The 24,481-nt window shown below is 39.6% G+C and overlaps 1 protein-coding gene across 2 annotated transcripts in view; it reads left to right on the top strand.

Annotated features, from left to right (window-relative positions):
- Window positions 1-24,481, top strand: part of spon1a (spondin 1a) — a 151,798-nt gene that overhangs the window by 82,842 nt on the left and 44,475 nt on the right. For both annotated transcript variants that reach the window (XM_088078728.1, XM_042489072.2), the window contains one exon: window positions 3,298-3,446. In XM_088078728.1, the coding sequence (XP_087934854.1) occupies window positions 3,298-3,446 (149 nt within the window). The remainder of the gene's footprint in view (window positions 1-3,297; window positions 3,447-24,481) is intronic.

Here is a 24,481-nt window from a genome sequence, read left to right as displayed (position 1 = left end):
AAACCACAGGCACTTGCTATCAATCACTCAGCTCATGCACTCAAGCTAATGACATTAGCTATTACTAACTAATGAAGAACCAAGCCATGCATTTAAAAACTTAACTCTAAACCTGATTCTGTATTTTGATATTCTCTAATAGCCCGAGCAGAGGCAACCACAACTAACCCCCCCTCAGTTGACCTTTTTTGAAGTTGAAACTCTCAGTCTTCTTCCCTATAAACTGCAAGGCAGATGAATGGACTGCACCTGGAGCAAAACCCCCCAAACCCTACACACAGGACCTTTCACAGTAACCAGTAGAAAAGATGCTTAAAAAGGATAATATTCTTTTACACATTTTTTACTTACAGGTTACAGTTGTGTAGAAGTCCAATTTAATTAGTTCACTTGGCTGATTGGTAGTGTGTAATCATAGGACAAATACAAGAAGATGTCATGTCATCGAATGAGAATACACAAGGAAAAAATACCAAGCAGTGAACCTTATAGCACTGTGTAAGCAAGGGCTGTGAGGAGTCAAACCCATTCAGAGAGAGCAGAAATTCTGTATTAATCAAAACCATTATCCAATCCCTAAGTTTTTTTTAAAAAGGTTAAAAAAAAATTACACTTGGTATTTGAGACAGCAGAAACATTAGAAAAAGCAAGAACCATGCTTATTAACTACATTTAGTGTGAGAGGAGGATTTTCTTTTTTGTCTCAAACTCCTTCATATCCTTGTAATTGCCAATGAGGTCGTGTATGTATTTTTGCCATTTAAAATCCCAAACTAAAGAGTACACTGGACATGGTACCATGGGAAAAAATATCTTTACCAATACTAAACAAAAATAGTAAAATTTGTCGAAGCATTCAGTGCAATTTAAAAGTAAATTGTAAATTGAGTTGCCCTTGTGTCACGCCTTTCTATTCCCCTGCCCATTCAAGTGCTTTAACACTATATGTCACTTCCACCCATTCACAGAGCCTACCATACAAGGTGCCACCTGCTACTCAGTCCATTCACGCACCAATGGTGCAGCCATTGGGAGTAAGTTGGGGTTCAGTATCTTGCCCAAGGATACTGCAACAGGCAGACTTCTGGAAGAGCCATGGATTAAGCCGCCAATATTACGATCAGTGGACGTCTTGCTCTAGCTTCTGAGCTCCAGCTGACCTTAAATCGAGGCCATGCCAAGCTTTAGGAGGAGTCTTCTGAGAGCTGCAAAATGTGCTGGTCACTAAGGGCTACCTGACTTATGAAACATCGGCTGGTTTATCACCATGGACACTAGTCCTGTATAGCTGACATAATCATCCATCTACCTGTGCGTCTAAGCATTCACCCAAATCTCGGTAAAATACAACTTTGTAGCAGTAGAAAGTCGTACACAAAGGTGGTCCTGCCTTACCTTCCTGAAGAACTGTTTACGTTTCCACAATACACCATCACAGGAATACTGCAAACACAGAGATTAGATTATCAAAGCGATTAATCTTTGTTCACACCCACACTGGGAACCAGCAGAAGGAAGAAAGGGTGACTTTCAAAACTGCAGAGTAAGAGCTCTATTCAGGGCACAAAGATGAGAGGCAGACCTATGACCTATCTGAGTGAACTTCCCCTTTACTGAGTAAGTAGCATAATAGTGTTCAGACAAATTGGTCATGTAAAGATAAGCATAATCTTTCATCTTAGTGAGTAACTGTTGAAAGCAACTGATGTTTATGTCTTCAAAATTTGTGATGTTAAAACCCACCAGGACTCAAACACATTTTATGTTGATTAAGGTTGTAAAATCATCATTGTTCTCTGAGGGTAATTTAGCTGGATGTCATTTCAGTCCACGTATACATAACAACATTCTTGGCAGGGGGATAATATGACAGTAGGGGGGATAATGAAGGACTATGAGCCAACCCGTTTCTGTGCTGATGAGGTAGACATATCGACCACTGAGGACCCTCAGTAAGATAGCAAGAATACACCAAAATGACCCATAAACATCAACAGGGAGCCCATCAGTGCTGGATGAACAGCTGTACTCCATGCCTTATTGTGCCTTGTACAACAGTGGAGGTTACAGGAGCACTTTAGTTGCCACCCTCTCCAAGTTAATTGTGCAAGGCTCAAATATTTGCTTTAGCCTGTGCTGTCACCTCTGATGGATCACTACTGCTGCTGCATTCTCTGTATGCTTACAGGTATGGGGAAGATATAGAGCTCCGCTTTCCCTTTTTCCATATGTCACTTAGGCTCTACACCTTTGCCCTGACAGAGGGAGATGGAGGAGAGGAAATAATGGATTATGAGGAAGCATGAAATTATAGTATTACACTGTTGGGGGTTTACATCAACTAGGATTATTTTTTAGCTGAAACAGATCAGTCTATCTCAATATATATAATGCATCAAAGGAGTTGTTATGTCTGTAATTCAACAGAGTAATGTCCAAATTAGGAATGTCAGTTTCGGTCAGTTTTGCTTTCGATATGTTGACACCCAGTAACCATTAACTAACAGATTAATTTGAAAGAAAAAGGGACATAAAATAAAATCAGCCTTTCCTTTTAGTTCAGCACTCCATTGACTCAGTGAGCTTTAGGGCTGCATTTCAAGGTGCTATCAATTCAGGGGTCGTAAAACTTTTCTTTTCTGTTGGCTTTGCTGACAGACAGCCACCCAGCCTCATGTGGAAACATGCCAACTGCCCGACATGTGGTCTCCTTGGTGGAAGCTAACGTTAGTCAGGTAGCAGCACAACTAATTTGGCGATGAGCTGGCAGCGCCGTCTTGTTGGCTAAAAACATTGTGCCCCCCAACAAATGACAAAACCCTTTTAGCACTGTTAATTATGTTAGCACCACTACCCGTGCTGACACTGCTAATAGTAGTGAATCAACAGAGCTAACAGTGATAACGTAGTCAACAATGATATAGGGGTTTTACACCTTGAAGTTGAGCTTCTTATTCACAGAGGCGAGCTGGAGGGAGACCAGAGGGCCGGCAGTGTTTCCAACGCAGTCTGTCTAGCGGCGTTGCTAATCTCAGAATAAGTGGCTCTGCTAGCTAGCTACCCCATCAGACCCCAGTGGCGCACAGTGCAGTAAACTGCAGAGTAGCAAAGTTAAACTGTAGACCCACACGGTAACTGGTCAAAAATATAACTGTTGACATTTCTAGTAACAATCAACTCGAAATCGCTTGAGCTGTGCCTCTAAAACTGCAAAAATGATCTGCTAACTGAAAAATGTGAGATAACACAGGTTGGGGTGTCCAACTAATGAGGTACTTCATTGTCTTATTTCACCAGGTCGTGCCAATCACTGGTCAGCCCTCATAGGTGCCTCCCACTCTAAGAACTATGTGCTGTGGGAATACGGTGGCTTTGCAAGCGAGGGAGTTAAACAGGTCGCTGAGCTGGGTTCCCCTGTCAAAATGGAGGAGGAGATCAGACAGAAGGTAAGATGCTCACACACAAGGAGATGGCCAATGTGCTGCACATGTTGTGTTCAAAGTGCAATGAAAAAAAGAATAAAAAAAACCCAAATAAAACATTGCTATATGTACATTTTTGCAAGAGTTAAGGTGTCTAACAAATGCATGAGATTATAATTTGTTCTCTCTGAGAATATTTTCCCTTGTCTAAAGATAGTAAGAGATGAGCTGCAAAACACTGCAGGGGCCTCAGAGAGTGTGTGCACACCTGATTTTAGCAAGGGCTGAATTGCTTGGACATTGTTGTCCAGATTGATTAGTGCTTTCAAGCATCTATGCTATTCTTAGCCTGCCTCCACATCTACTGTGAGCACCTAACCCGTACACAGGATCTTTGGGGGGGACCTAGTTTTGATGTTGAAAGAAAAGGTTAGAGGGAAAAATCACTTTCTGGTGTGTCATGAAATGAGGCCAATTAAATATTCCTCCAAAAGGTTTGGCATTCAATTTTTGCATATCAGTTTGTCTTTGATCAGATGTTGGGGCTTGACACAATCCTATTGATGCTCGGGAGGTGCTTTGCAGGTAGCAGCTACAGGAAGAAGCTGATCCCCGTCATCAACTCAGTGCTAATTAGTAATCGATTCCAACCAGGCTGAGTTATGTCTCCCCTACTGTGCCCAAGGGAAATTTTCTCCACTTTCACTTTTGAACTGCCTTTCACAGCTCTCGCCTTGCTTTTACATATTAAGTTGTAATTTTTATATATTTCTTGTGCTCCACTTCTAATGTTCTTTCTCTCTCCTTGGCCTCTTCTTGTTTTTATTTTCACAAACAGCATGGTATATCTTTCTTCTTTTCTTCTTCTCCATGGTCGCCTCTCTCACTCTCAGAATAACCCGTGCTGGCAGAGCAGATGGTCCTGCAGAGTGCTTATTGCTGGCTAATATTGAAGACCTGAAGTCACAGCAGATAATGAGTGCATAGTGTGAGCAATGGGGTCTCTGTGTCATTGCTGCCTTCCCACAGTCAATACAGCACTATTTTTTTTGTGTGTTTTTCTCATCTTTGCCTGGATCAGAGAGGTGTGGCACTGGATTTGATGGACCAGTACAGCATCTGTGCTGGAAAACTAACATTTTATTAGTAATCTATGATTGAAGGTAGTATTTACAGTTGTCTGCAATTATTTCTGGAGCACATGAAGAATTAGAAGTCATTTACACACACAATTGATCATATATGCTCACTCAGAGATACATAAGTTGCATAAACCAAGTGGGACAACCTTCTGCTTTCTATAAGTGGGATGAGAACTAAGAGCAAGACAAATAGCAGTTTGATTGTACAGTATATGGTACTTTTCATATCTGCAGATATGGTGAAATGATCGAACGGGAAGAAATGAGGCATCTTACCACCCATGATCATATCGTCACCAGGTGTGGCGTGGCTCAAGCTGTGGTTGTCGAGAATAATTGCTCAGTATTGAAATGGGACTTGCTGACGCATGAACTGAGGGCGATGATTACACAGGCGATCAATAAAAACCCTGATTAGTGTGATACTGGCAAGCTGCATGCTATTCTTCACTGCCTGGAAAAAAGCCAAGAAGAAATCAGCCCTTAATATAAAACTCTGTACATGGCTTAAGTAGTGCCATTTATGTGTGTTTGTTGCCTTTGTGTGTTAAAGTGGATCTACTGTTAACAAGTGATGACACTGAGCTTCTGTCATGTCATTATGTCTCCAATGAAAAATGAGTTCTTGGTGGTTGATGCTCACAGCTGCTTTGATATCTGCAACCCCCAAAAATCTTTTGTTGCCTTAGACAGTGTCTGCACACGTTCATTGTATCCACTTTAATACAACTTAGACAACACATAAAGTCTGTCGATGCCCTTGAGGTAAAGAGGCTGGGTGAAGGAGGCTCCCTCTTTTGAGCCGTGCAGTGCTTCTTGGTAAACGCTGACACAAACAGAAAGCTGATTCTCTTTTGTGTCAGGTGGCGCATCGGGGGGAGCAGCTAGAGATGAATGCAAAATTGATATTCATAGCCAGGCTCCACTCCAGCCAAGGGGTGCACTGATCAGAGTGTTCATACAAAGTTTCATTTGCAGAGCCAAGCAGGCATGCGGACCATGCAAATGTGCACACACACACACACACAGGGCCCTCTTTATCATGCTCGTGTCAATTCAGAGTGTGATGGCTTTATTTTGTTTCTGAGTTTGTCACCCTTTCAGAGCTTGGACAGGGGTGTGCTCTACCATCTGTCTTGGTGCTCATCACATGTGTGGTGAAAATGATTGTTCCTGTCCTCTGGTAATAGATGCTTCTTTAGAATAAGCTTCATTAAGCTGCATATGAAAGTGGAAGTATTTTGTATGTACTTACAATTGACCATTTAAGAGACAGCTTTTATTTATTTAAAGGACGTGACATGCACAATTTGCTAAATTGATTTTGTCCACACCATAGAAGCGTGCTGCTTCAGCCAGCTCCTTTCAGTCCTTACCATGTGACCGGCTGGTAATAAAAATATGATTGCATGTCAGAGCTTCCTCAAAAACAGCCTCTCACCCACACAGTCTCAACACCTCTGCACTGCACACAAGCAGTCATGACACCATTCCACTCTTCATATGGCCTGAGATTATGAGTGTGACCATTACCAGCCTTTTTTCGAATTTATTTATTGAAATGAACAGCATAAATTTACAGTGCAGTGGACCAGAGGGCACTTTGATCTGATTTATGACAGCTTTCCACCAGAGATGCAGATTTGTGTTTGTTTAGAGTACCCCTCTGTTAGCAAGTAAGTGTATTTTGTAAATAGGTGATATGTCTTGGGGTCATTTTAGCAGGTGAGTAACTGACTGTAATGGGGGATCCATTCTTTTAAAATGTCGTAGTGTGGCTCAGAAGGTAGACTGTGGGTATGAGGGTTGTTGCGTTGATTGAATTTTCCCTGCGGTGATTAAACATGATATGTGATTAGGGTTGCAAAAGTATACCATTTTTAAGGTATATTGTGGTATGAAAGTTGACGATTATCATACGTTATACATTTGCTTTTCTACAATATTGGAAAAAAATGCAACAAATGAAGAAAATCACCTTTGTGTAAGTTATTTTCAAAAGGGAGACTTTTTACACATACAAGGTTTCATGTCTTGATTATAGTAATAAAGCATTTGTTTAGCCAAATCAAAACTATCCAATGATAACAGTGATAATAATAATAATAATAACAACAATAATAACAATAACAACTCTGTGAAACCGCCATCTTTCCTGAGACGTTATCACGCCGAGAAATCTTATACTGTTGCAACCCTATCTGCAATATTGTAATGCTTTGTAAATCAGCTTTATTGTTAGGCTTTATTAGGTATATTGTTGCTTCTTGAATGATAAAGATTCAAGAAGCAAAGAACATAGAAGCTAAAGTACCTACTTGCTCTGGATGAATGGAAGGGTGAAGCACATAGGGAGAGAGTGCGGACCCAACGGTCTGTGTGGGTTCAGTATTCATTTCTACTTCTTTCTTGTTGTTCAGCAATGTGATGGTGGGTCTTTGCAGTATTTCTCCCGCCCCTTCCCCACTGTGATTAGACGGCTGGGTAAGAAGTCACAGTAATGACTGTTTTACTCAACGTTGTATTTTTCATCTTTCAGGGACCAGAAAAAAAAGCAAACATGCAGTACTCAGTGCAGGATAATGCTCAGTGCCTCGTCACACTGCTGACATTCATAGCATAGTGTAAACATGCGGTGCTCCCATGACATAAAAGAAAAAAACATGCACATAGCAGTTATGGCAGTAGCTCACCATCCGTGCACCCGTGCAGTTGGCTTGTCAATAGCGTGGTATTGTGATTTTGGGGTTATCGTAACAGCTCCATGTATAAGCTTGGCTGCCTGTTTCAAACAAAATGTATTTTTGGTGGACTGAGCCATTTGCAAACTTTTCACTAAAACAAATTCCCTCTCAACACTATTATGCAGGAGCACCAACGCTGCATCCTGGGCTTAGCGCCGCCCAAGATGACAATGATTGGTTTAAAGAAATACAGACAACACATAGCATTTTTATGCCCTTAGTGCGCAATTATAATTCCTTCAGCCAGTGCTCTCTCTAGCACTGGCACAACCAGAGATAGGCTCAGCTATGCGAGACTACAAATGTTAACACTGTAGACAGATGTGCAATACTGTTCCATTTGCCAAGTACAAATGCTCTTATCAGAGGACTTGGCAACACAGGGATGCAGCCTGGGTCCGTTGCTGTTGTCCTTTCTTTCATGTCTGAGGTGATTTGTATATTCATTCAGTCATTACAGAAGCTCAGTGTGTCACTAATGAGAAGTTTAATGAGACTCTCTCCATGGACCAGCGACCAGGTCCAAGGCCTCAGACGGATTATGAAATCTCGCAGCATGGGGCGTTTTTCATTATTGCACACTGCGTACGCTCATGGAATCCTCTATTATCCTGAGCTCCACAGCTGGGCCACATCGCAGTGACAACACAACTGCAGCTGGAGCCAAAAAGAGACATTACAGATTAATGACAGGAAATAGAGATCTGTGCCACTTGATTCAGGAGCAGTCCCTATTATATTGTCTGGCATCTTTTCATTTCTACAAGAATACATGTGCAGATGCTGCTTTCATGGACGATCCAAGCGACTCCTGGCATACACCTATTTCATACACACGATTCATTTTTGAAGTCTACACAGGTTATTTTTTAACATAATTCATATAAAAGTTTTAAAAACTTCAATTCCAGTTGCTTGTTATTTATCACAGTCAAATTGCCAGGTTGATGAAAGCTCTTTCACAGTCTGCAAGGAGCTTTGGAGCTGGCTCACACATTTAGTTTGCATGATGAGCAAAAGAACAACAGGTATTATGGAAGAAAATTTCAGCTCTTTGTTAATCTTTCTCCCTCTGCTCCTCTCTCTCTGTGCTCTTTACGGGGATTCAAATGATAATTTTGCAGTTCAGTTGTCGTGAGAACAGTAAGGTCTGCCATCTGTAAGTGGGAGGCCTGCAGTCAGGAGCGTGGGTAGAGAATAATAGATTTGCAGGTTCCTTTGGGTCCTTGATGCTCACTGAGTGATCAGGTGTGTATGTGTTTCTCTTACAGAGAATTACTGCACAACCACTTTTTACTGCACATAAATCTTTATTCCCCATGTGTCTTTTGGCACACTTTTAATTACCTCTTGTGTAAGCATTGACCAGCACATCTTGTCAGAGGTTAAAAATGATGTAACTATTTAGTAGTCTTCTCACAGGGAGAAGAGCTATGACTACTGTATTGATCTTCTGCGGTTGCAGGCGTTTGTGGGAAGGACAAAGTAAAGTTATTTTATATGATCAAATCATACCAATCTGTCTGCTAAATCCTTGCCCTGTTATTTTTGTCTGAAGAATACTTCCAACAGAGCTTTCAGATCATTAACTTTTTTATAGCTGGATTTCATTCCTGTTATTCTTTCACCAACAGTATATTTAACACAGTGTCTTGAAAAGAAGCAGTGTCATTGTTACATACAAATGTCACTCGATTACTTCCAATGAGTGCACAATTGAGTAAGAAATAGATGACATGAACACACACTACAGGAGCGCAATCTCCTCTAAGTAAACACTTAATAGGTGACATTTTGATAATGAGCCATTGTGAATTGTCTTTTCTTCCCCAGCACATGCTCCTGTAAGACCTCTATGAAGCCAACAGATTAGAGAAGACTAGATGATTTGCGTCCAGATATTTTCTTGCTCCATTAAGTTTGTGAATGTCTTGAGATCCAATCTGTCATATTATCTTGTGCCTGGGTTCAGTGTATAGAGAATACGTGGGGGTCCATGTAGCATGTATGATAAATCAATGATTCACTCCCTTTTTATCTTCCATAAAGGCGGTCAGTTCATGATTGCTCATTCAGAAAATATCCCTATGACAGCTGTATCTGAAATCATTCTGATTGTAGAAAAGTGTTTATGAGACAATATACTCATACAGTATGCCACTGCGCTGTATTTGAGTGTGCTTTAGAGAAGTGGCTTGCTGAAAGGGGTCAAGCTGTGTAGGGGCTGGGGGTTTAAATGCTTTTAGGATTCACAGTGGTTCAGATTTTTCCTCTCAAGTGCCTCTGAGCTAAATCCTCTCTCAGCCATGGTATAACATAATGAAGCATGCAGAAGGGAAACTCTTGAAATGAATCTTTGCCAGAGGTATAATAATCTTTCAATTTTAATGTGGATTAAATGATGTAAAACGTGCCAAAGTGTAGTATGTATTATCTTTGGGTACGTTGCAAACAGTATAAATTATTATTTATGGACACAAAATACACAATGTTGATTTTTGGAAAAAAAAAAAAAAAAAAAGTGATTAAGCTTAGCTGTTTTTTCTTTTTAAAAATGTAAAACTCATGATAATATTTGTCTTTAAATATTTAGAATATTTAGTCTTCAGCTTGAGCTGTTGCGGTGGAATGTCCCCCGTGGTAATAAAGTGGCTCAACAGTGTAATATGTGGTATCACCGCCAATTTGTTGTTTTTGCAAATTATTTCATTTATTCTGATTGTAATACTTTGTAAATAAGGTGTATAGTTTGACTATTATTAGGGATATTATTGCTTTTTAAATTACAAAGATGGCACAGTCTTGAAACAAATTAAATACTTGTTCATTGTTAAATGCAGAACACAGAAGTACAATTAGGCGCAATCAGGAGCGCTGCATTTTTTTGGCTGAGAAGCTTTGGTTGCATCTGGTTGCTATGATACAGAGTATCTGTGAAATTAAAAACACCAGCACAAGGTAAAGTACCTTATTGCTCTGGCTCTTGCTGTGGATGAAGGCAGCCCTCCCGCACATACAAAGAGAGAATGACCTGCTTGTTTTTGTGCGTTCAGTAATAATTTCTCCTTCGTTGTTGTTGTTGATTAGCGATATGACTGGTGGTCTTTGTGGAATTTGTCCTCCACTGTGATCAGACTGCTGGGTAAACTTGACAGTGACAAGCGGCCGCAGCGTTTTACTCAAAGTTGAATGTTTCTCAACTTTTGGCGACCAGAAAAACAGATGGCAATTGTGTGGTGCTCAGAGCAGAATAGACGCTCAGCGCCTCATCACGCTGCATTTGTAACAGAGTCTAAATGTGTAGTGCTCCCATGACAAAAAGAAAAAACAGAAACATGCGTTTGTGGTGGTTGCTCGCCATCCCCTGCGGTTTGCTTGTCAATAGTACAGTTTTGCAATATTGCAACAGCCCTTGTTTAAACCCTCTGGACTCAGCAGAGTGGGATGCAGAGGATATTAACGTGATAACAAACACATAAGCTACAAGCTATTTTTCTACCTTTGTGTGGCTTAGATCATTGTCTTCACTCTCTTCTCTCCCAACATATCCCTTGTCACGTCCCCTGTTCCTCGCGTATCTCTCTGTGCGCATGCTGCTGCATGATGTAAGGTTTGCCACAGTGGGATAGCAATTAGCTATAAAGGGGCCTCCCAGAGGGTAAAGTCTTGACCCCATCTCTGTATCCAACTTTGCCAAGCCAAGGCGCAACATGCCAAACCGTATTGGGTGTAGGAGCATGCAGAAATTCCTGAGCTCTTCACAACCAATCCCCCATGGTCGCTTTTCCCTTGCTACAATACTTTTCTGTTTGCAGTTTGTTTTTTGAGTATCTTCTTGGAGGTCTGTTTAAAAAAACAGAAAAGCAAATACCCAAGTTTAGGAGGGAGTAATTCTTTAATTTCAGCTGGCAGTTTTCCCTTGGCCTGTCAAGTCAGCTTTATGAGCCCGGCAGAGATATTCCTGTTTGAGAAAACAAAGCTCTCAAAAACCTTAATGCCTGCCTTGGTTCCCGGGACTGTTATTATGATTGCCAAAATCGAGCAGTGCAGCCGGAGGCAAGCACATTTGGAAATGCAGTGGGGTAGAGCTAGCCAATATGTTCTTTGTGTATATACGTGCATGTGAGTGCACATGCATTTGGGCATATGAGGGTTTTTTTAAAAATATTTTCTCATTACGAAAAAGTCAGAGAGGCATGTTACTTTATCATTAAGATGCACACAGGTCACTATAGCCTCCCTTACAGTTTTTTTTAAAAAATTTGTCGATGACATGTTTGTGGCTAATTCATGTGATTTTTTTTGGCATATTCATGCAGGTCAGTATGCATGTGTCCTCCATTTGTGTGTTGACTTAACTGGTCCTCAGTGCAGCTGGCTGTCTCTGGACTCAGGGCCACATACACAGTCACAGGGATAAAAGCTGGATTATTCTGGAATCTCAGACATCTTGACCGGAGGCAGCTTTGATAAAGCCATCCCAGTGTCCAGAGAACTGAGTTGAATAAGAGAGTAGTAGCCGGCGACAGAGAGAAGACCGGACACTGCTCCAGTCCCTCTCGCTTAGTGCATTCGAAGCATTCAAGGATTAGACATTTGCCTTGTTTGTCTTATGTCGCTATGCCAGAACATTTCTCTGAATATTTGTCAGTTCCTCTGAGTGTTAGATGACACAGTTTAGGGAAATTAAAAGTCTAATTTATGCTAAACATTAGGCTGTTTTGAGTCTGCTTTGTATCTGAAGCCTCCAAGGGAAATCTTTCCCCCTTTTTTTATCAGTTATTAATCAAGGCTTTTAATACATCTCTTGTGGTGTTTCATGTGTTTATCTTTAAATATGTAGAAGTTTTTAAAGTTATTTATTTGTGAATTTAACTGGTGATGTCATACTTGATGTGTCACTGTCTGTTTGTGTCTATGTGCTGAAGGTGACAAAACTGCTGCAGTTTGCAAACAAACGCAAGTAAATTTATAGTGGTGTGTGGACAGGGGTCAGAAAGCGGTGTTAGAGAAAGTGGATATGAATATACCTGAATGGTACACTCGGGGTGATGCTATGGTTAAAGAGACATATGTATGGCACCATATGCCTCTCACATGCCTACTTAACTGTAAACAGGTTGTGTGAGATAAAAGAGACTATTACTCATTTCATCCCCATGCCATCTGTTGAGAGCTGTGGCCACTGCGATTTACTCCACATTAAATAACATTGGTTAACATCTTGAGTCTCCATTGCACAGTGCAACACAAATACTCCCCTCTGAAGCCTTTTGCAGTGGCAATGTCAAGGTGACATATTTTGAAGTTACAACAGAACCTTTACAGAGCTGAATTGCTGATTTTCTTCTGCAAGGTTTTGGGATATGGAATAGAGACTTCTCGTCTCTTTTTAAAGATCTTCCTGAGATCAAGGCCGGCTAAATACAATAAACCCTCATTATAAATCTTTTTGATCTTTTATTCATGAGTTGGCCTCGACAAATCTGCTTCCAGTAATAGCTCTACCTGTTATGTTGTTCCTATGTAAATGAGACCATGGCTCTGAGGCCCCCCATTCAATGCAATCTCCATATCATTTGGTAGGTTGGGGACCTGAAGTGTGTCTTCCCTGGCATGGGTCAAACAGATGAAGGAGACAGAATTTGATTGACAGTGAAGGACATAGTCGAGCATCCAGACACAACCACACACCAAATCAAATACAAGTGCAACACGGTTTCGTAAGATTTGTTTTAATATTTTAGTGTGATAAATTTACGTAAGAGCAATTGAACCAACATTTGAATTGCCTACTGATAAAAGTCTTACCATTTGTTAGCGTCACCATTATTAGTCAACACCAGCTTTTTAGAACGGAGTGAAGAAGGCACGGATTTATTATCCAGAAAACACTGTTTTTGTACCGCTACAGCTTGTGCATATTCAAGGTTATTGGTATTCCATTACTTTAAGTGCAGCGTCTTTTATGTCTAATGTGGCATTATTTTGCCTCAAATGCATTAAAAAGCTCATCTCTCTCCCTCCCTCCCTCCCTCTGTGTGTGTGTGAGCAACTAAACAGTAACAGAGAAAACTAACGGAGAGAACTAAGAAAAAAGATATTTGTGTTAGCAGCTCAGACTGGCCTCATATTGGATGATGGACTTGAGTTGCAGTGAAGGCCTGTCATAGAAGTGTATTAAAAAGTCGACTTGTCAGTTATAAATACTTTGTCCTGGTTTCCATTTGATTTATCAGGGCTGTCTACTGCGTCTAAACCAGCTTAGTCCTAAATACACGTGTCTTGAGATTGCCTACAACTCCATGCTATACTGTATCTTCTGCCAGCCTTAAACCAAACGACTTGGCATGCATCTGTTCCACCAACTAGCACTTGTTTTAGTGACATGTCTTAATATTTTAAACGGATCGCCTCCCAATCCTTCAGTCTCCTCCCACAAGTTCGGACACAGGCACAATTTGTTTTTGTGGATTATATTAATTCCAAATTGAAAAGAATACTGTTATCCTCTGATGAATTTTATCTTGTGTTTCTACTTGTTTTTGTGAACAGTAAGGAATTGATAATATGTCATATTTAAGGGAGTTTAGTGTACTTAATCACCAGGAGCAGGATTGGAAATATTGTCAAAAGGAATCTATTTGTGTTTTGAAAATAAAGTCTTTTAAAAGTCTTCTAATATATGGTAAAGATTATCTTGATGTAAAGACCATTTGGAAAAGAGTTGTGGTCACTTATGTATACACAACCCTTCCCACAGGCCTTTATGTGTGTATAACTTTCAGGTTGTCTTCAGTTGCTGATTAAAATTTTGATAGTTGCAAATAAGAATCCACTATATTTGTTTTAATCCTTGATATTTCTAGTCATAGAATTTCTTTTTATGTGATGAGTGTTTGAGGTGTGATTCTGCTTTAAACATCCATATACTACAGTCAGTGTAAGCTCATGTATTATGGTCTTTCTGGGCAAATGGACAAGCATTATACATTTGCAAAGAGATATTAGCTCTGATAGTTTCTGTAGTTTTGCATACTGTTTATCTATGCAGAGTAATGTTTTGCCTTTAGCATTTGTTTTCTGTTTTGTTTTTCCCCTTGGAGATAATGCCGAGGTAATGTCTCTTGTGAGTTTTGGACTGAAATTATGTATTCTGGTGCATAGCTGTGTGTGATACAGTGCTTCAATAAGGAGGTATGAGACGTCTCTGATGTTGTATGTATGATAAACGCATGGATGGATAATATATGGCTTTCATTTGAAACTTCGGGGCTCAGCCTGAGTTGGTAGAATCGTGTTTTTCGTAGCAGTGGTGGGGAGTTTCAGGATCATCACACACTCTGCAGTGCAGTACATGTAGCCTCAATGGCCACTGACCTCCTTACAGAGCGAGGATTCTGGAAGTAAGAATGAAAGTTAGCAAAACGGGAGAAAAGCTTAGAGAGCGACAGACAGCCTGAACTGGGTCATCAAAGGCAGTTACCTCAATTCATCTCTAATAATATCCCCTAGCCCTGGGCCCAGGTCTGCTGGAGTTGCCTGTATAATGGCTCAGGCTGCTTGATGAATGAGTGTGCCAGGCAGCACTATGGGCTTCCAGACTGCGCTGTGAGGCTCAGAGATTGCCACCGAGGACAACCATGGTCAGCAAATCAATTCACAGCTCTCTAGAGAAGTAGTCAGCGCTTACAAACTCATCTGCCTTAAGCACAGACGATTCTCTTGTCACCACGTTTCCCTTTCGAGCATGCGGGATGTTCTCCTGTCCTGTTTCGAGAAAAATCGGTGTGACTGAATCGACTTCACCTGTGCAGTACCCGAACTGCCGCTTACTCTGCAAGACAGGATATGGGTATGTCAGTGGAGATTTAATTAACACCTGAAGGCTGTGTAAGCCTTTACGCTGTGCGCTGATAACAGCCAGCCAGCATCCCATTGGAATTTTGAAGCATTTTTTTATGTCTATTAATAGTTTGGAGCACGTGCTGGGACAGACAGATCAGATATTCCTGGGCAGAACTTTGATTACAACATCAGAAAAGCGTCTATCTCACCCAGGGAAAAAGGCTCCTTTAAACCAAGTGGGGCTTTGGCTCACAGCTTTTAATTCCACTTAATTGTGCAGTGATGTCGATAGGTTTCCAGTGTGCCTTCCCGGGACACACAGGTTGTCATTTGAGTGGGCCCTTTGGATTTGTGTGTATTGAGAATTTTTGTGTTAAACCCGTGTCTGATGTTTAAAGGTTAGCATTATGTTTATATTCACCTATGTTGAAAATATATCTGATAATTATAATAAGTAAAATCCCAAATCTGTAAACTTTATGTACATATTATACAAATGTCATATCTTGTTTTGAGTATAAAGAGCACCAGAATTCACTACCCAGTATCAAATAAATCAGATCAAATAGTTGTCATATTATGTAACATTCCATAAAAATTTAAATAAGCTACTGTATAACATTTTGATGAGTATTCTCTTTCCCTTCTAAGAGGAGTTTTAGAATTTCTCATTCACTCATAGAGACTATTAACAAGTAGGATCTCATTTTGCATGAAATATATGCACAAACGGTAAGAAAATGGGGGCCGACGGTGACGCACCCCTCTGTGCTGCTGACACCACAGCCTTTTTTAGCCAGGCGACAGCAGCACAAGGGGTCTTCAGAGAGCCGGGGAAGAGGACAGTGAGTTTGCGAGCAGGGGTCAGATCTGTGCAGGGCACCAAAACACATCTGACAGTATGATAATAACATGCAAAAACATGATTTACTCTGAGTGATTTCTGTGACATGACAAATCCTTTCAAAATAGCCTTCTAATGCTTGAAATATAAAAACAGCCAATTTTAATATGCCTATGATTGTGGTTTCCCAGGGAATAGTTTGACCAGTTTAAATGCCATCTTTAGGCTAAGTCGAATCTTTCTGAAACACAACAAGGCTAAATACTAACAAAGTTAAGCAACAATGTAAAAAGCAAAGGTGTATTCAAGTAGTTATTAGTTGCTTATTATTTGCGTTCATGAAATGAAAACGTTGTTTAGCATCTCACATTTCACCAAGCGATAAAGTAGAAATTCATGCAGTAGTCATTGTCCAGCTACAGATGATGTTTTCATATCACAGTATCTCTTGTCAGGTTGCATTGATATATAATTGGGGTGACAAATGCATATGAATGACTTATCTGCATAGTTCTGCACTCTGAGGAAATGAGTGTTTCCAATAATATTAATGAGGTGAAAAATAACAGAGGTATTTGCATGGTAATTAGCATTAATGATCTTTTTAGCATGATGATTATACGAGTATGTGCTGCGGCTGATAGTCCAAAGGGATCTGAAAAAGGCAGAAGCTCCAGCTGTTGCTGCTGCACTTGGATGTCTTTCTGCTTTTGCAGCAAGTGAATGGACGTTACCTCCCTCATGTTGTTAGCATAGCCACGAGGAGCTGGGAATAGCCATTAGTATCATTTTACCCCTGAAACTCTGTGAATGAGGCAATTTCAAAGCAGTCTCCTCTCTGCTTTGCTTCAGTGTCAAAGTGACTTTGTTGGCATGAAAGATGCTAATATGGTTTTATTTGCATTGGGAACCCGGTCATCTGCACCACCTCATCTGTTTTCTAGAGCAAGAATCAGGGAAATCATTACTGTGAAATGGAAATTCAACCCTGAAGTGTCTTTGTTTCTATTTCATGGATGGCAGATGCAGTCCAGGGACCCTGTAAATGTTGATAACTTAAAAATTCAAAATTTAGGTAGGATTGATTTGTACTGTGCCTGAGTGCTCTGCTTTCACATTAGTTATGTAGTACAAGTACACTAGCGTCATCTTCTACATGCATTTGTTTATATTGTCATTGCCGAGTATCAAAGAGCACCAATTGCAAATACCAAACTCATACAATGTCGTATACCTTCACATTATGTCTACTAATTTTTATATTTTGGAGTAAATGTCAAGAACAACCCTCTTGCCTGCCTTCCTACTTTATTACCCATGGCTGTGCAATTCAAAGGATGAGATTAGCGTGTACTGCGGGTATGTGTACATTTTGGAGGAGACCAGCTGCGGTGAGAAATGCTCTTTCAGCCATGCTTACCAACTGTTACTCAAGTTAAATAACAATCCACTCCTGTGTTTTGAAACAATTTGTTTTCATGCCTTATGCAAGCCATACCCAAGTACATTGACCATACCCAAGACCACCTTTTTTATGTGGACCTGGACACAAATCGACAAACCATGCCCTGGGTATGGTACACAGTTATCACACTTATCAAACTAACTGGACCTTGAAGTCAAATGTACTCAGATGTGGGCCGGGGATCTTCCACAGACACACAACGGCATTAAACAGTAAATCATCAAGTGCGATTAAGACATACAGTGTAAAAAAAGTCAAACAATAAACATGCACTCAGAACAATCCCCTAGAAAATCTATGAACTGGTGAACACCTGCAGGTGGATACTTGCAGGAATAAATGATGTAACAGTCCGTTTTTCTCCAACAGTGAAAGCTGGTAGTGACGGCCTGAGGGCAGGATGCCGTATTCACTGTGGAAGTGTTGCAATGGATCAGCAAGGATTTCCTTCACTAGAGAGGCAGTATAGTGTTTTGAAAGCCGTTTGATATTTGGAACAAGTGTAGTAAGTGTTGGAACAAGTAGGTAGTGTTTTGAGAAGTATGTTCTTTATTTTAAGGGGCTTCCCAATGAATCTGTAGAGGTCTTATGAGCTTGTTGTCGTGTTGTATATGCACCAAAGTTCTTGGCTTGGATTTGGTGTGTTGTGCATCTGTATTTGTTGTCTACTGTTGGTGTTTATTTGGATCTAAAGTCTATGAATATTTTTTTTTTGTTAGTGTTTAAAATCAGGGAAATGTTTTCACACCAGAGGAAGGAACAGGTTGCACATCTGTGACTGCTTTTATCGTTATTTTCATCATTAAAACCAGTGCTGCATCATCTGCAAATTTGATGACCAGGCATCTATACTTAATGCTGTCATAATTAATTTTGTACAGCACTAAGATAATTGGGAGAAAACGCATCCTTGGAGGACCTATGCATTTCTGGTAGTGGAAGAGGATCGGCCCTTAGTAGACACCAGGTATCCATTCAAATGCAGTGCCAAATTTTAACCACAATACCAGAGAATCAGTAGAAGAAAATACAAATAAATGCACATTTCTAACCAGGATTTGGGTCATCAAGATGGAGTAACTTTTCACTTCAGTGAAGACATTTTTGCAAAATCTCAACTTTTCTTGTTTCTATTAAGGTTTTTTCACGTTCAAATTGAAAATAGGTGGATGGGAACACATTCCTTTCCTGATAATACATTCTTAATCCTCAGAGTCGGCTGGTTGTTGATAGTCATGTCAAGATTATTGGATGCTAGAAGATGATTTAAATTCAGCCAACAGATTGTGCACGTATGGACCATGTGTTTCCAGGTGTTTATAGATAAGATCCATTAAGATTACTGAAACCTTCTTTTTTTCCATCACCACACCCCCTAAAGGCCTTTTTGTTTAGTCCATCCAACAGCAAACAGACATTATCGTTTAACTGTTGGGTCCTCTTAACACATCTTAAGACTGTATGTAGGCTGATGCAATGACGCTTACTGTCAGTGTGGATATCATTTATTGAATTGAAACTTTTTGCTAGAATTGATTAAGATGGGCCAGTCCACTGTTTTGTTATTGTGTTTTATATCGATCTCAAATGGTGTAAAAAATGCCTTGGTTTCCTCTGGCTCCATTCTTGCTCATCCGGCTGAATTAAGCTATACTTCGTTTTGTTCAGCTTAAATGTAAAGTCAGTGTTGCTTTCTTAGATCCAAATCAGTGCTCATGACTTAAGTCTCTAGTCTAATTTAGATGTTTGTGTATTTAATGCTTAGGTACGCTTCACTATCTGTGTAATGTATTTGCAGACAAATAGATTTCACTGCAGTGTTTCCCCTAAGATCCCATGGAAGCGCAAAAAAAACCCTGAATGGGGAAGTTGTGCAGAATACCTGATTGACGCTTTTGGCTTCTTTCCAAAGGCATAGCAGGCGGTCTACAATTTATATTTGTGTTTAAATTTTATTTCCTTGGTATGATTAAAACAGTGATGAGGAGAGTATTTCTTAATAAACTAGCAAACCTGCATCGTATTATGCGCACGCTCTGGCACTTGCATCACATCAAGAGTTTCCCAGGCAGTAACACAGGTTAGCTCACATTTTTAAAAAGAGCCCGAGACAGAAGCCCCCGCATGAGCAAATAATTGAGTGTAGCTGTTTTTGTCTCCCCTCTGTGTCTCTGTCTACAACTTTGTGTTCTGACTGCTGACTGTCATGGCCAGGTTTCCCTTAGAAAAGAGATTCTTAATCTAAATGGGACCAACTTGGTTAAATAAAGGTTAAAAAGTAGATATTTGGTCTTAATATTTATGTATATTTAATATTATAACATTTTTCAGAACAGAAATGTTGTGTTTAACTGCTTGAAACAGAATTATTATACACGTTCAAGGTAGTTGATTGAGTGTTACTTGTTTTGGATCATTCATTCTGCAGTGTGAAAACACATTGACTACAGTATGGCTGCCTTTCAGCCCACATATATAATAAACCAATACAAATGTCAGTAGAGCAAACAGGCAATATTAAACCACATAAAAAACTGTAACTCCATTCCTAACCATTTCCTATTTGCGATGATGCCAGTGTAAATGCCGTTTCTTGCCTAACAGGGAATTACAAATGCTAAATCAAGCATTGCAAATGAAGGTTCACTGCGCTTGTCAGGACTAGATGGAAATTATTCATGCAATATGAATCTTTTCCCTCCAAGATGAGAGAGTATGTCATCTGCGCTGCATGATGTGTCCTCTCTAATGGATACAAGCAGTTCTCTGTTCTGGAAATGACTCCACTGAGCTTTTTACAATAATCTTTTTTCACAACATAAGCCAGTTTGTTTGAGTGAGGAAATATATTAAGAAATAGAAACAAGTCGAAGCTAGACTACATACCAGCTACCTACGGATGAAGTCTTTGCATATATATTAATGCTTCAGTAACCTGAACTTACCAGCTGTCAGGTTTCACAGGTGGGAAAGAAACCTGTTCATACTGTGAATATCCACCCTTTTAGCAGGTTCACACTCTCAGAGCCTTGAAGCCCAACATATTCTTCGTCTAATTATGTTTTTAGTTGAGCGATAATTTCCTGAGCTTTCTTTGAGTAAACTGGGATGTTAGGTGTAGTGTGATTTGATTTGTGGAATATTGTCTTTGTACCCTTTTAGACTTTGATTTGTGCCTTTTGTCTACATCTACATCTAATCAAATAGAAAGCTTGAAGCCACTACCAGAAATTGCAGAGCAGCATATTTGGTAAATTGTGCTCCTCAAAACGCAGTTTATCCGTTATGTTTTGCTGGACCCTTGATTTGATTGATTTGACAGGACACATCCTCTGAAAGAACATAAATTTTGCTTTTTGGTCACCAACATATGGACACAAATTGCTGACAGCATGATGAAGACTCATTTCTCCTTAGATGACGTGTGACGTTATTTTTAGCATAATGCTTATGTGGTTTTTGTTTATGTTAAGAGCTTAGATGATACAGTAGCTAAATGTACAGCGATTTAATGTGCACATATTAACCAGGAGAGTGATGTGCCATTGTTTACAGAGAACTTGCTGTGAAACTGACTTTAATTATTTACCAGGCAATCTCCATGGAAAGATGCTAACAAGGTGAATGATAAAAAATCATGTCCTTAAAATTTTAATATTTAACATCCACAAATGACAACTTTGTTACTGTGTAGCTGCAGGCAAAAGTGACAAACGCATCAATTATTTACTCGATAATGGGTTTCCGAATTGATTTATGAGTAGAGAATTAATTAGTCCTGACAAGTCATTTGCACTTTCTTTTGATGCCAATGTTGGTCAGCCACAATGTTTCCCTTCAGTCACTATAACGCTCGTGCTGTCTTTTTTAAAAAACATCTTTTTAGAACAGCGTTAAGCATACTTTTGTGTGACGTTCATTATATGTGAAATACATAAACATTTCTTAGCTCTTGCTCTAAGTTAAGTTTGAATTGCTCTCTTTTGGCCGTACTATTGTTTATGCTTTGTCTCCTTTTCTACCAATTTGTAAAGTTTTAATAGCCATACAAAACTGCTGCTTAGGGACCAGTATGCAATATGACTTTTAAAATGGAAGTAGAGTGGCCAAAATGCGAAAAAAAGCCATTTTGTGTGTACAACATGGATTTCATCCCTATGGGTTTAGTGTGTTAAATTTAAGGAATAAACTGGCAGAAATGGAATATAGTATTAAAAGTATGTTTTCTTTAGTGTTTGTTATTCTGAAAATAAGAATTGTTGTTTTTGGTTACCTTAGAATTAGCAGTAACTATCTACACAGGGAGTTGGTCATCGTCCACTGCCATGTTTCTACAGTGGCCCAAAGTGGACAATTCAAACACTGTGTTTAGATTGAGCCATTCACATTTTTGCATCGGTCACCGTAGTTAGCAGCCCCTCCATGATGAGCCGGACAGCATTAGAAAACCACAGATTTTGGATGTGAAACTGCATTATTTGGTGTTTTTACCAGTTTCAATCACCTGGTCCAGTGGTTTTGGAAAGGAAGAGACTTCTGTGTAGTACTGTGCTTTCAGTAAATACCTCCCGAATAATGAAGGAATTGTAATTGGGATTTCATGCTTGGCATATCGGAAAGGTTTTAGCAGGTTGCAATCTGCAGTCCTCACTACTAGATACCACTAAATGCTACGCACTGCTCTTTTATTGTCTGCTCTGCATAAAATTGATAGTTACATTAAACGTGACACCTGTCACATTCAAAACTCTCTCTCTCAAAAAAAGCATCAAATGTACATGTAACTATATAACTGAATAGTTACTCAATACTTAGGATCTATATGCCCACCCTCTCTACACATGTCCAATTGATTTCAGCCTGCAGGCTTTAAGACAGAGCAGTCTCTTTGCAGGCTGTGTTTTCCATCATCAGAAAATACAAGTGGTTTAGAAAACTAACTATGCTCTTTACCTTCATTATTTTCTGCTCCGCCAGATACGCACTCATTTTCAGGGAGGTTGGCTCTATCATAATCTCAGGCGAATATATAGGAATGGAAAAATGGGGCTTGATAATGTAATTCAGAATGACACCTCAGACATCTTTTTCAAAGGGGAAAACTTCTTTCAGTAATTCCAGGGATCATACTAGACTTGTGATACTAATGACTCTCTAAGAAGACAAAAGCATGAAAGAAAACTGTCATCTTTTGCTGCCTACGGCAATCATTTCTTTAATGGTCCACTCTTTTCCTGTCTCAGTCTGTATGCTGTCTAATCTACGCTCCCAGTGTCCCTAAACATCTCATTCAGAGCCACTGGAAAAGTAAAATTATGGCATTATCTATCGTTTTTGAAGATAATAATGGCTACTGAACACATTGAAAATTATTAATTTCTCACATTTATATTTTTGATACAGCTGATGCAAAGGATCTAGGAAAAAACACAATTTATGAACACAAATTTAGAAATCACAAGATGTGCATTTGTACAAGTCATGAATAGCAAGCCAGAGGCAGATTAAAATTTTCTAGTATAGGAGAAAAGAATAAGTATTAACAATCGCACATTTTTTGAGGAACTCTTTATTTATCCTTGGACGAAGATGCTGCAACTGAACAAATTCATGACAAGCAAGCCAAAATATAATGAAACACAAAACTGTGTCATCCCTCACCCCACAGAGAGGCATCTCCACAATGAGAAAATGATCTCCTTTTAACGCTTGTATCTGTGATATGATGGCAGAGTGTACGCCTTTTTAAGCATAATTTTCTCTCTATCGGTATTCCCTGTACATTTACACAAAGTGCTTTCATTTTCTGGAAATAAAAATAGAGGAAAAAAGCTCAAAGTTTCCCTTCTGCCTGTCTAGTTTTATTGGTAGACACTGAGAAATGCTACCTTATTAGCATCATATTAGCAGAACATTAGTCAGTTTTTTATTTTTTATTTTTCTGTCTCATTTTGTCGTTGAACTGTCAACAATGCCAGAATACCCTATTGTTTGCTAACAACAAATTGTAGCTGTCATGTCTTAATGATGTAGAGGTGCAGAGTTAAATTGACACCTTTGATAAAGTGTCAACTAATTCTGAACATGATGAACTTCACAAATATAAGATTTATTCTGGGGCTGTTTGTATTGGATTAGATCAGCTCAAAAAGGTACCTGTTGCCAAAAAATGTATAAAAATTCCTTCATTCGTGTCTCTATTCATGCTTAAAACACTAAATAGCAGAAGGAGGTAACTGCGTTGTTTGTATATTACGAATGATGATAATGGGACAATGATGATATGGGAACAGTAACAGTACATGTGTTGTAGTATGATAATGTTGATGATGACGATGACAGGGTGACAGGGTGACAGTGCCAGAACACATTGAACTTGTAGTTCTGATGGTGTTGTTGTTGATGATGATGATGCTGATGATGATGATGATGATATACTGTACAGTGTAAATCAGTCAATGTTCACATAGTCACATAGTACCAAATCGTTAGCTCAGCATTGCAGGGGTTAATGAAAACTCTGCTTATAGCCTCACCTTCAAAATATGGTTGAGTTTATTTGCTGACAGCAGCCATCAGCTTTCTGTGATCCACTGCAGTACTTGACAGATCACGGAGTGCTTTGCGTTGGTGTCAGAACCTGTCGCGCACACACACACGCGCACACACACACACACACACACACACACACACACACACACACACACACACACACACACATGCACACACATGCACACACATGCACAAATATAAACTTGCACAGATGTTCAGAATAACCTACAGTGTACAACCAGTTTGGCATTTGAAAGCTAATTAATGCATGAGCAGGTATGTAATCAGGCCATCCTGTCAATAAAAGACTCAGGTGCAGCACAGATCGACATGCATACAGACACAATTCCATGTATGGAAATGTGCACACACACTCACACACAGTTTAACAAGAATATATTTCTCAGAGAACACCTGTGCCATGAGACAACTCAACATGTTTATTTTTAGTGGTTGCTTTGAAA

Source organism: Plectropomus leopardus, chromosome 1 (assembly GCF_026936395.1).
Source record: "Plectropomus leopardus strain MGB_pleo_1.0 chromosome 1, ASM2693639v1, whole genome shotgun sequence".
NCBI classification, from domain to species: Eukaryota; Metazoa; Chordata; class Actinopteri; order Perciformes; family Serranidae; genus Plectropomus; species Plectropomus leopardus.
The sequence above is the reverse complement of the archived record's forward strand: the minus strand, read 5'-3'. Positions and strand labels throughout refer to the sequence as shown.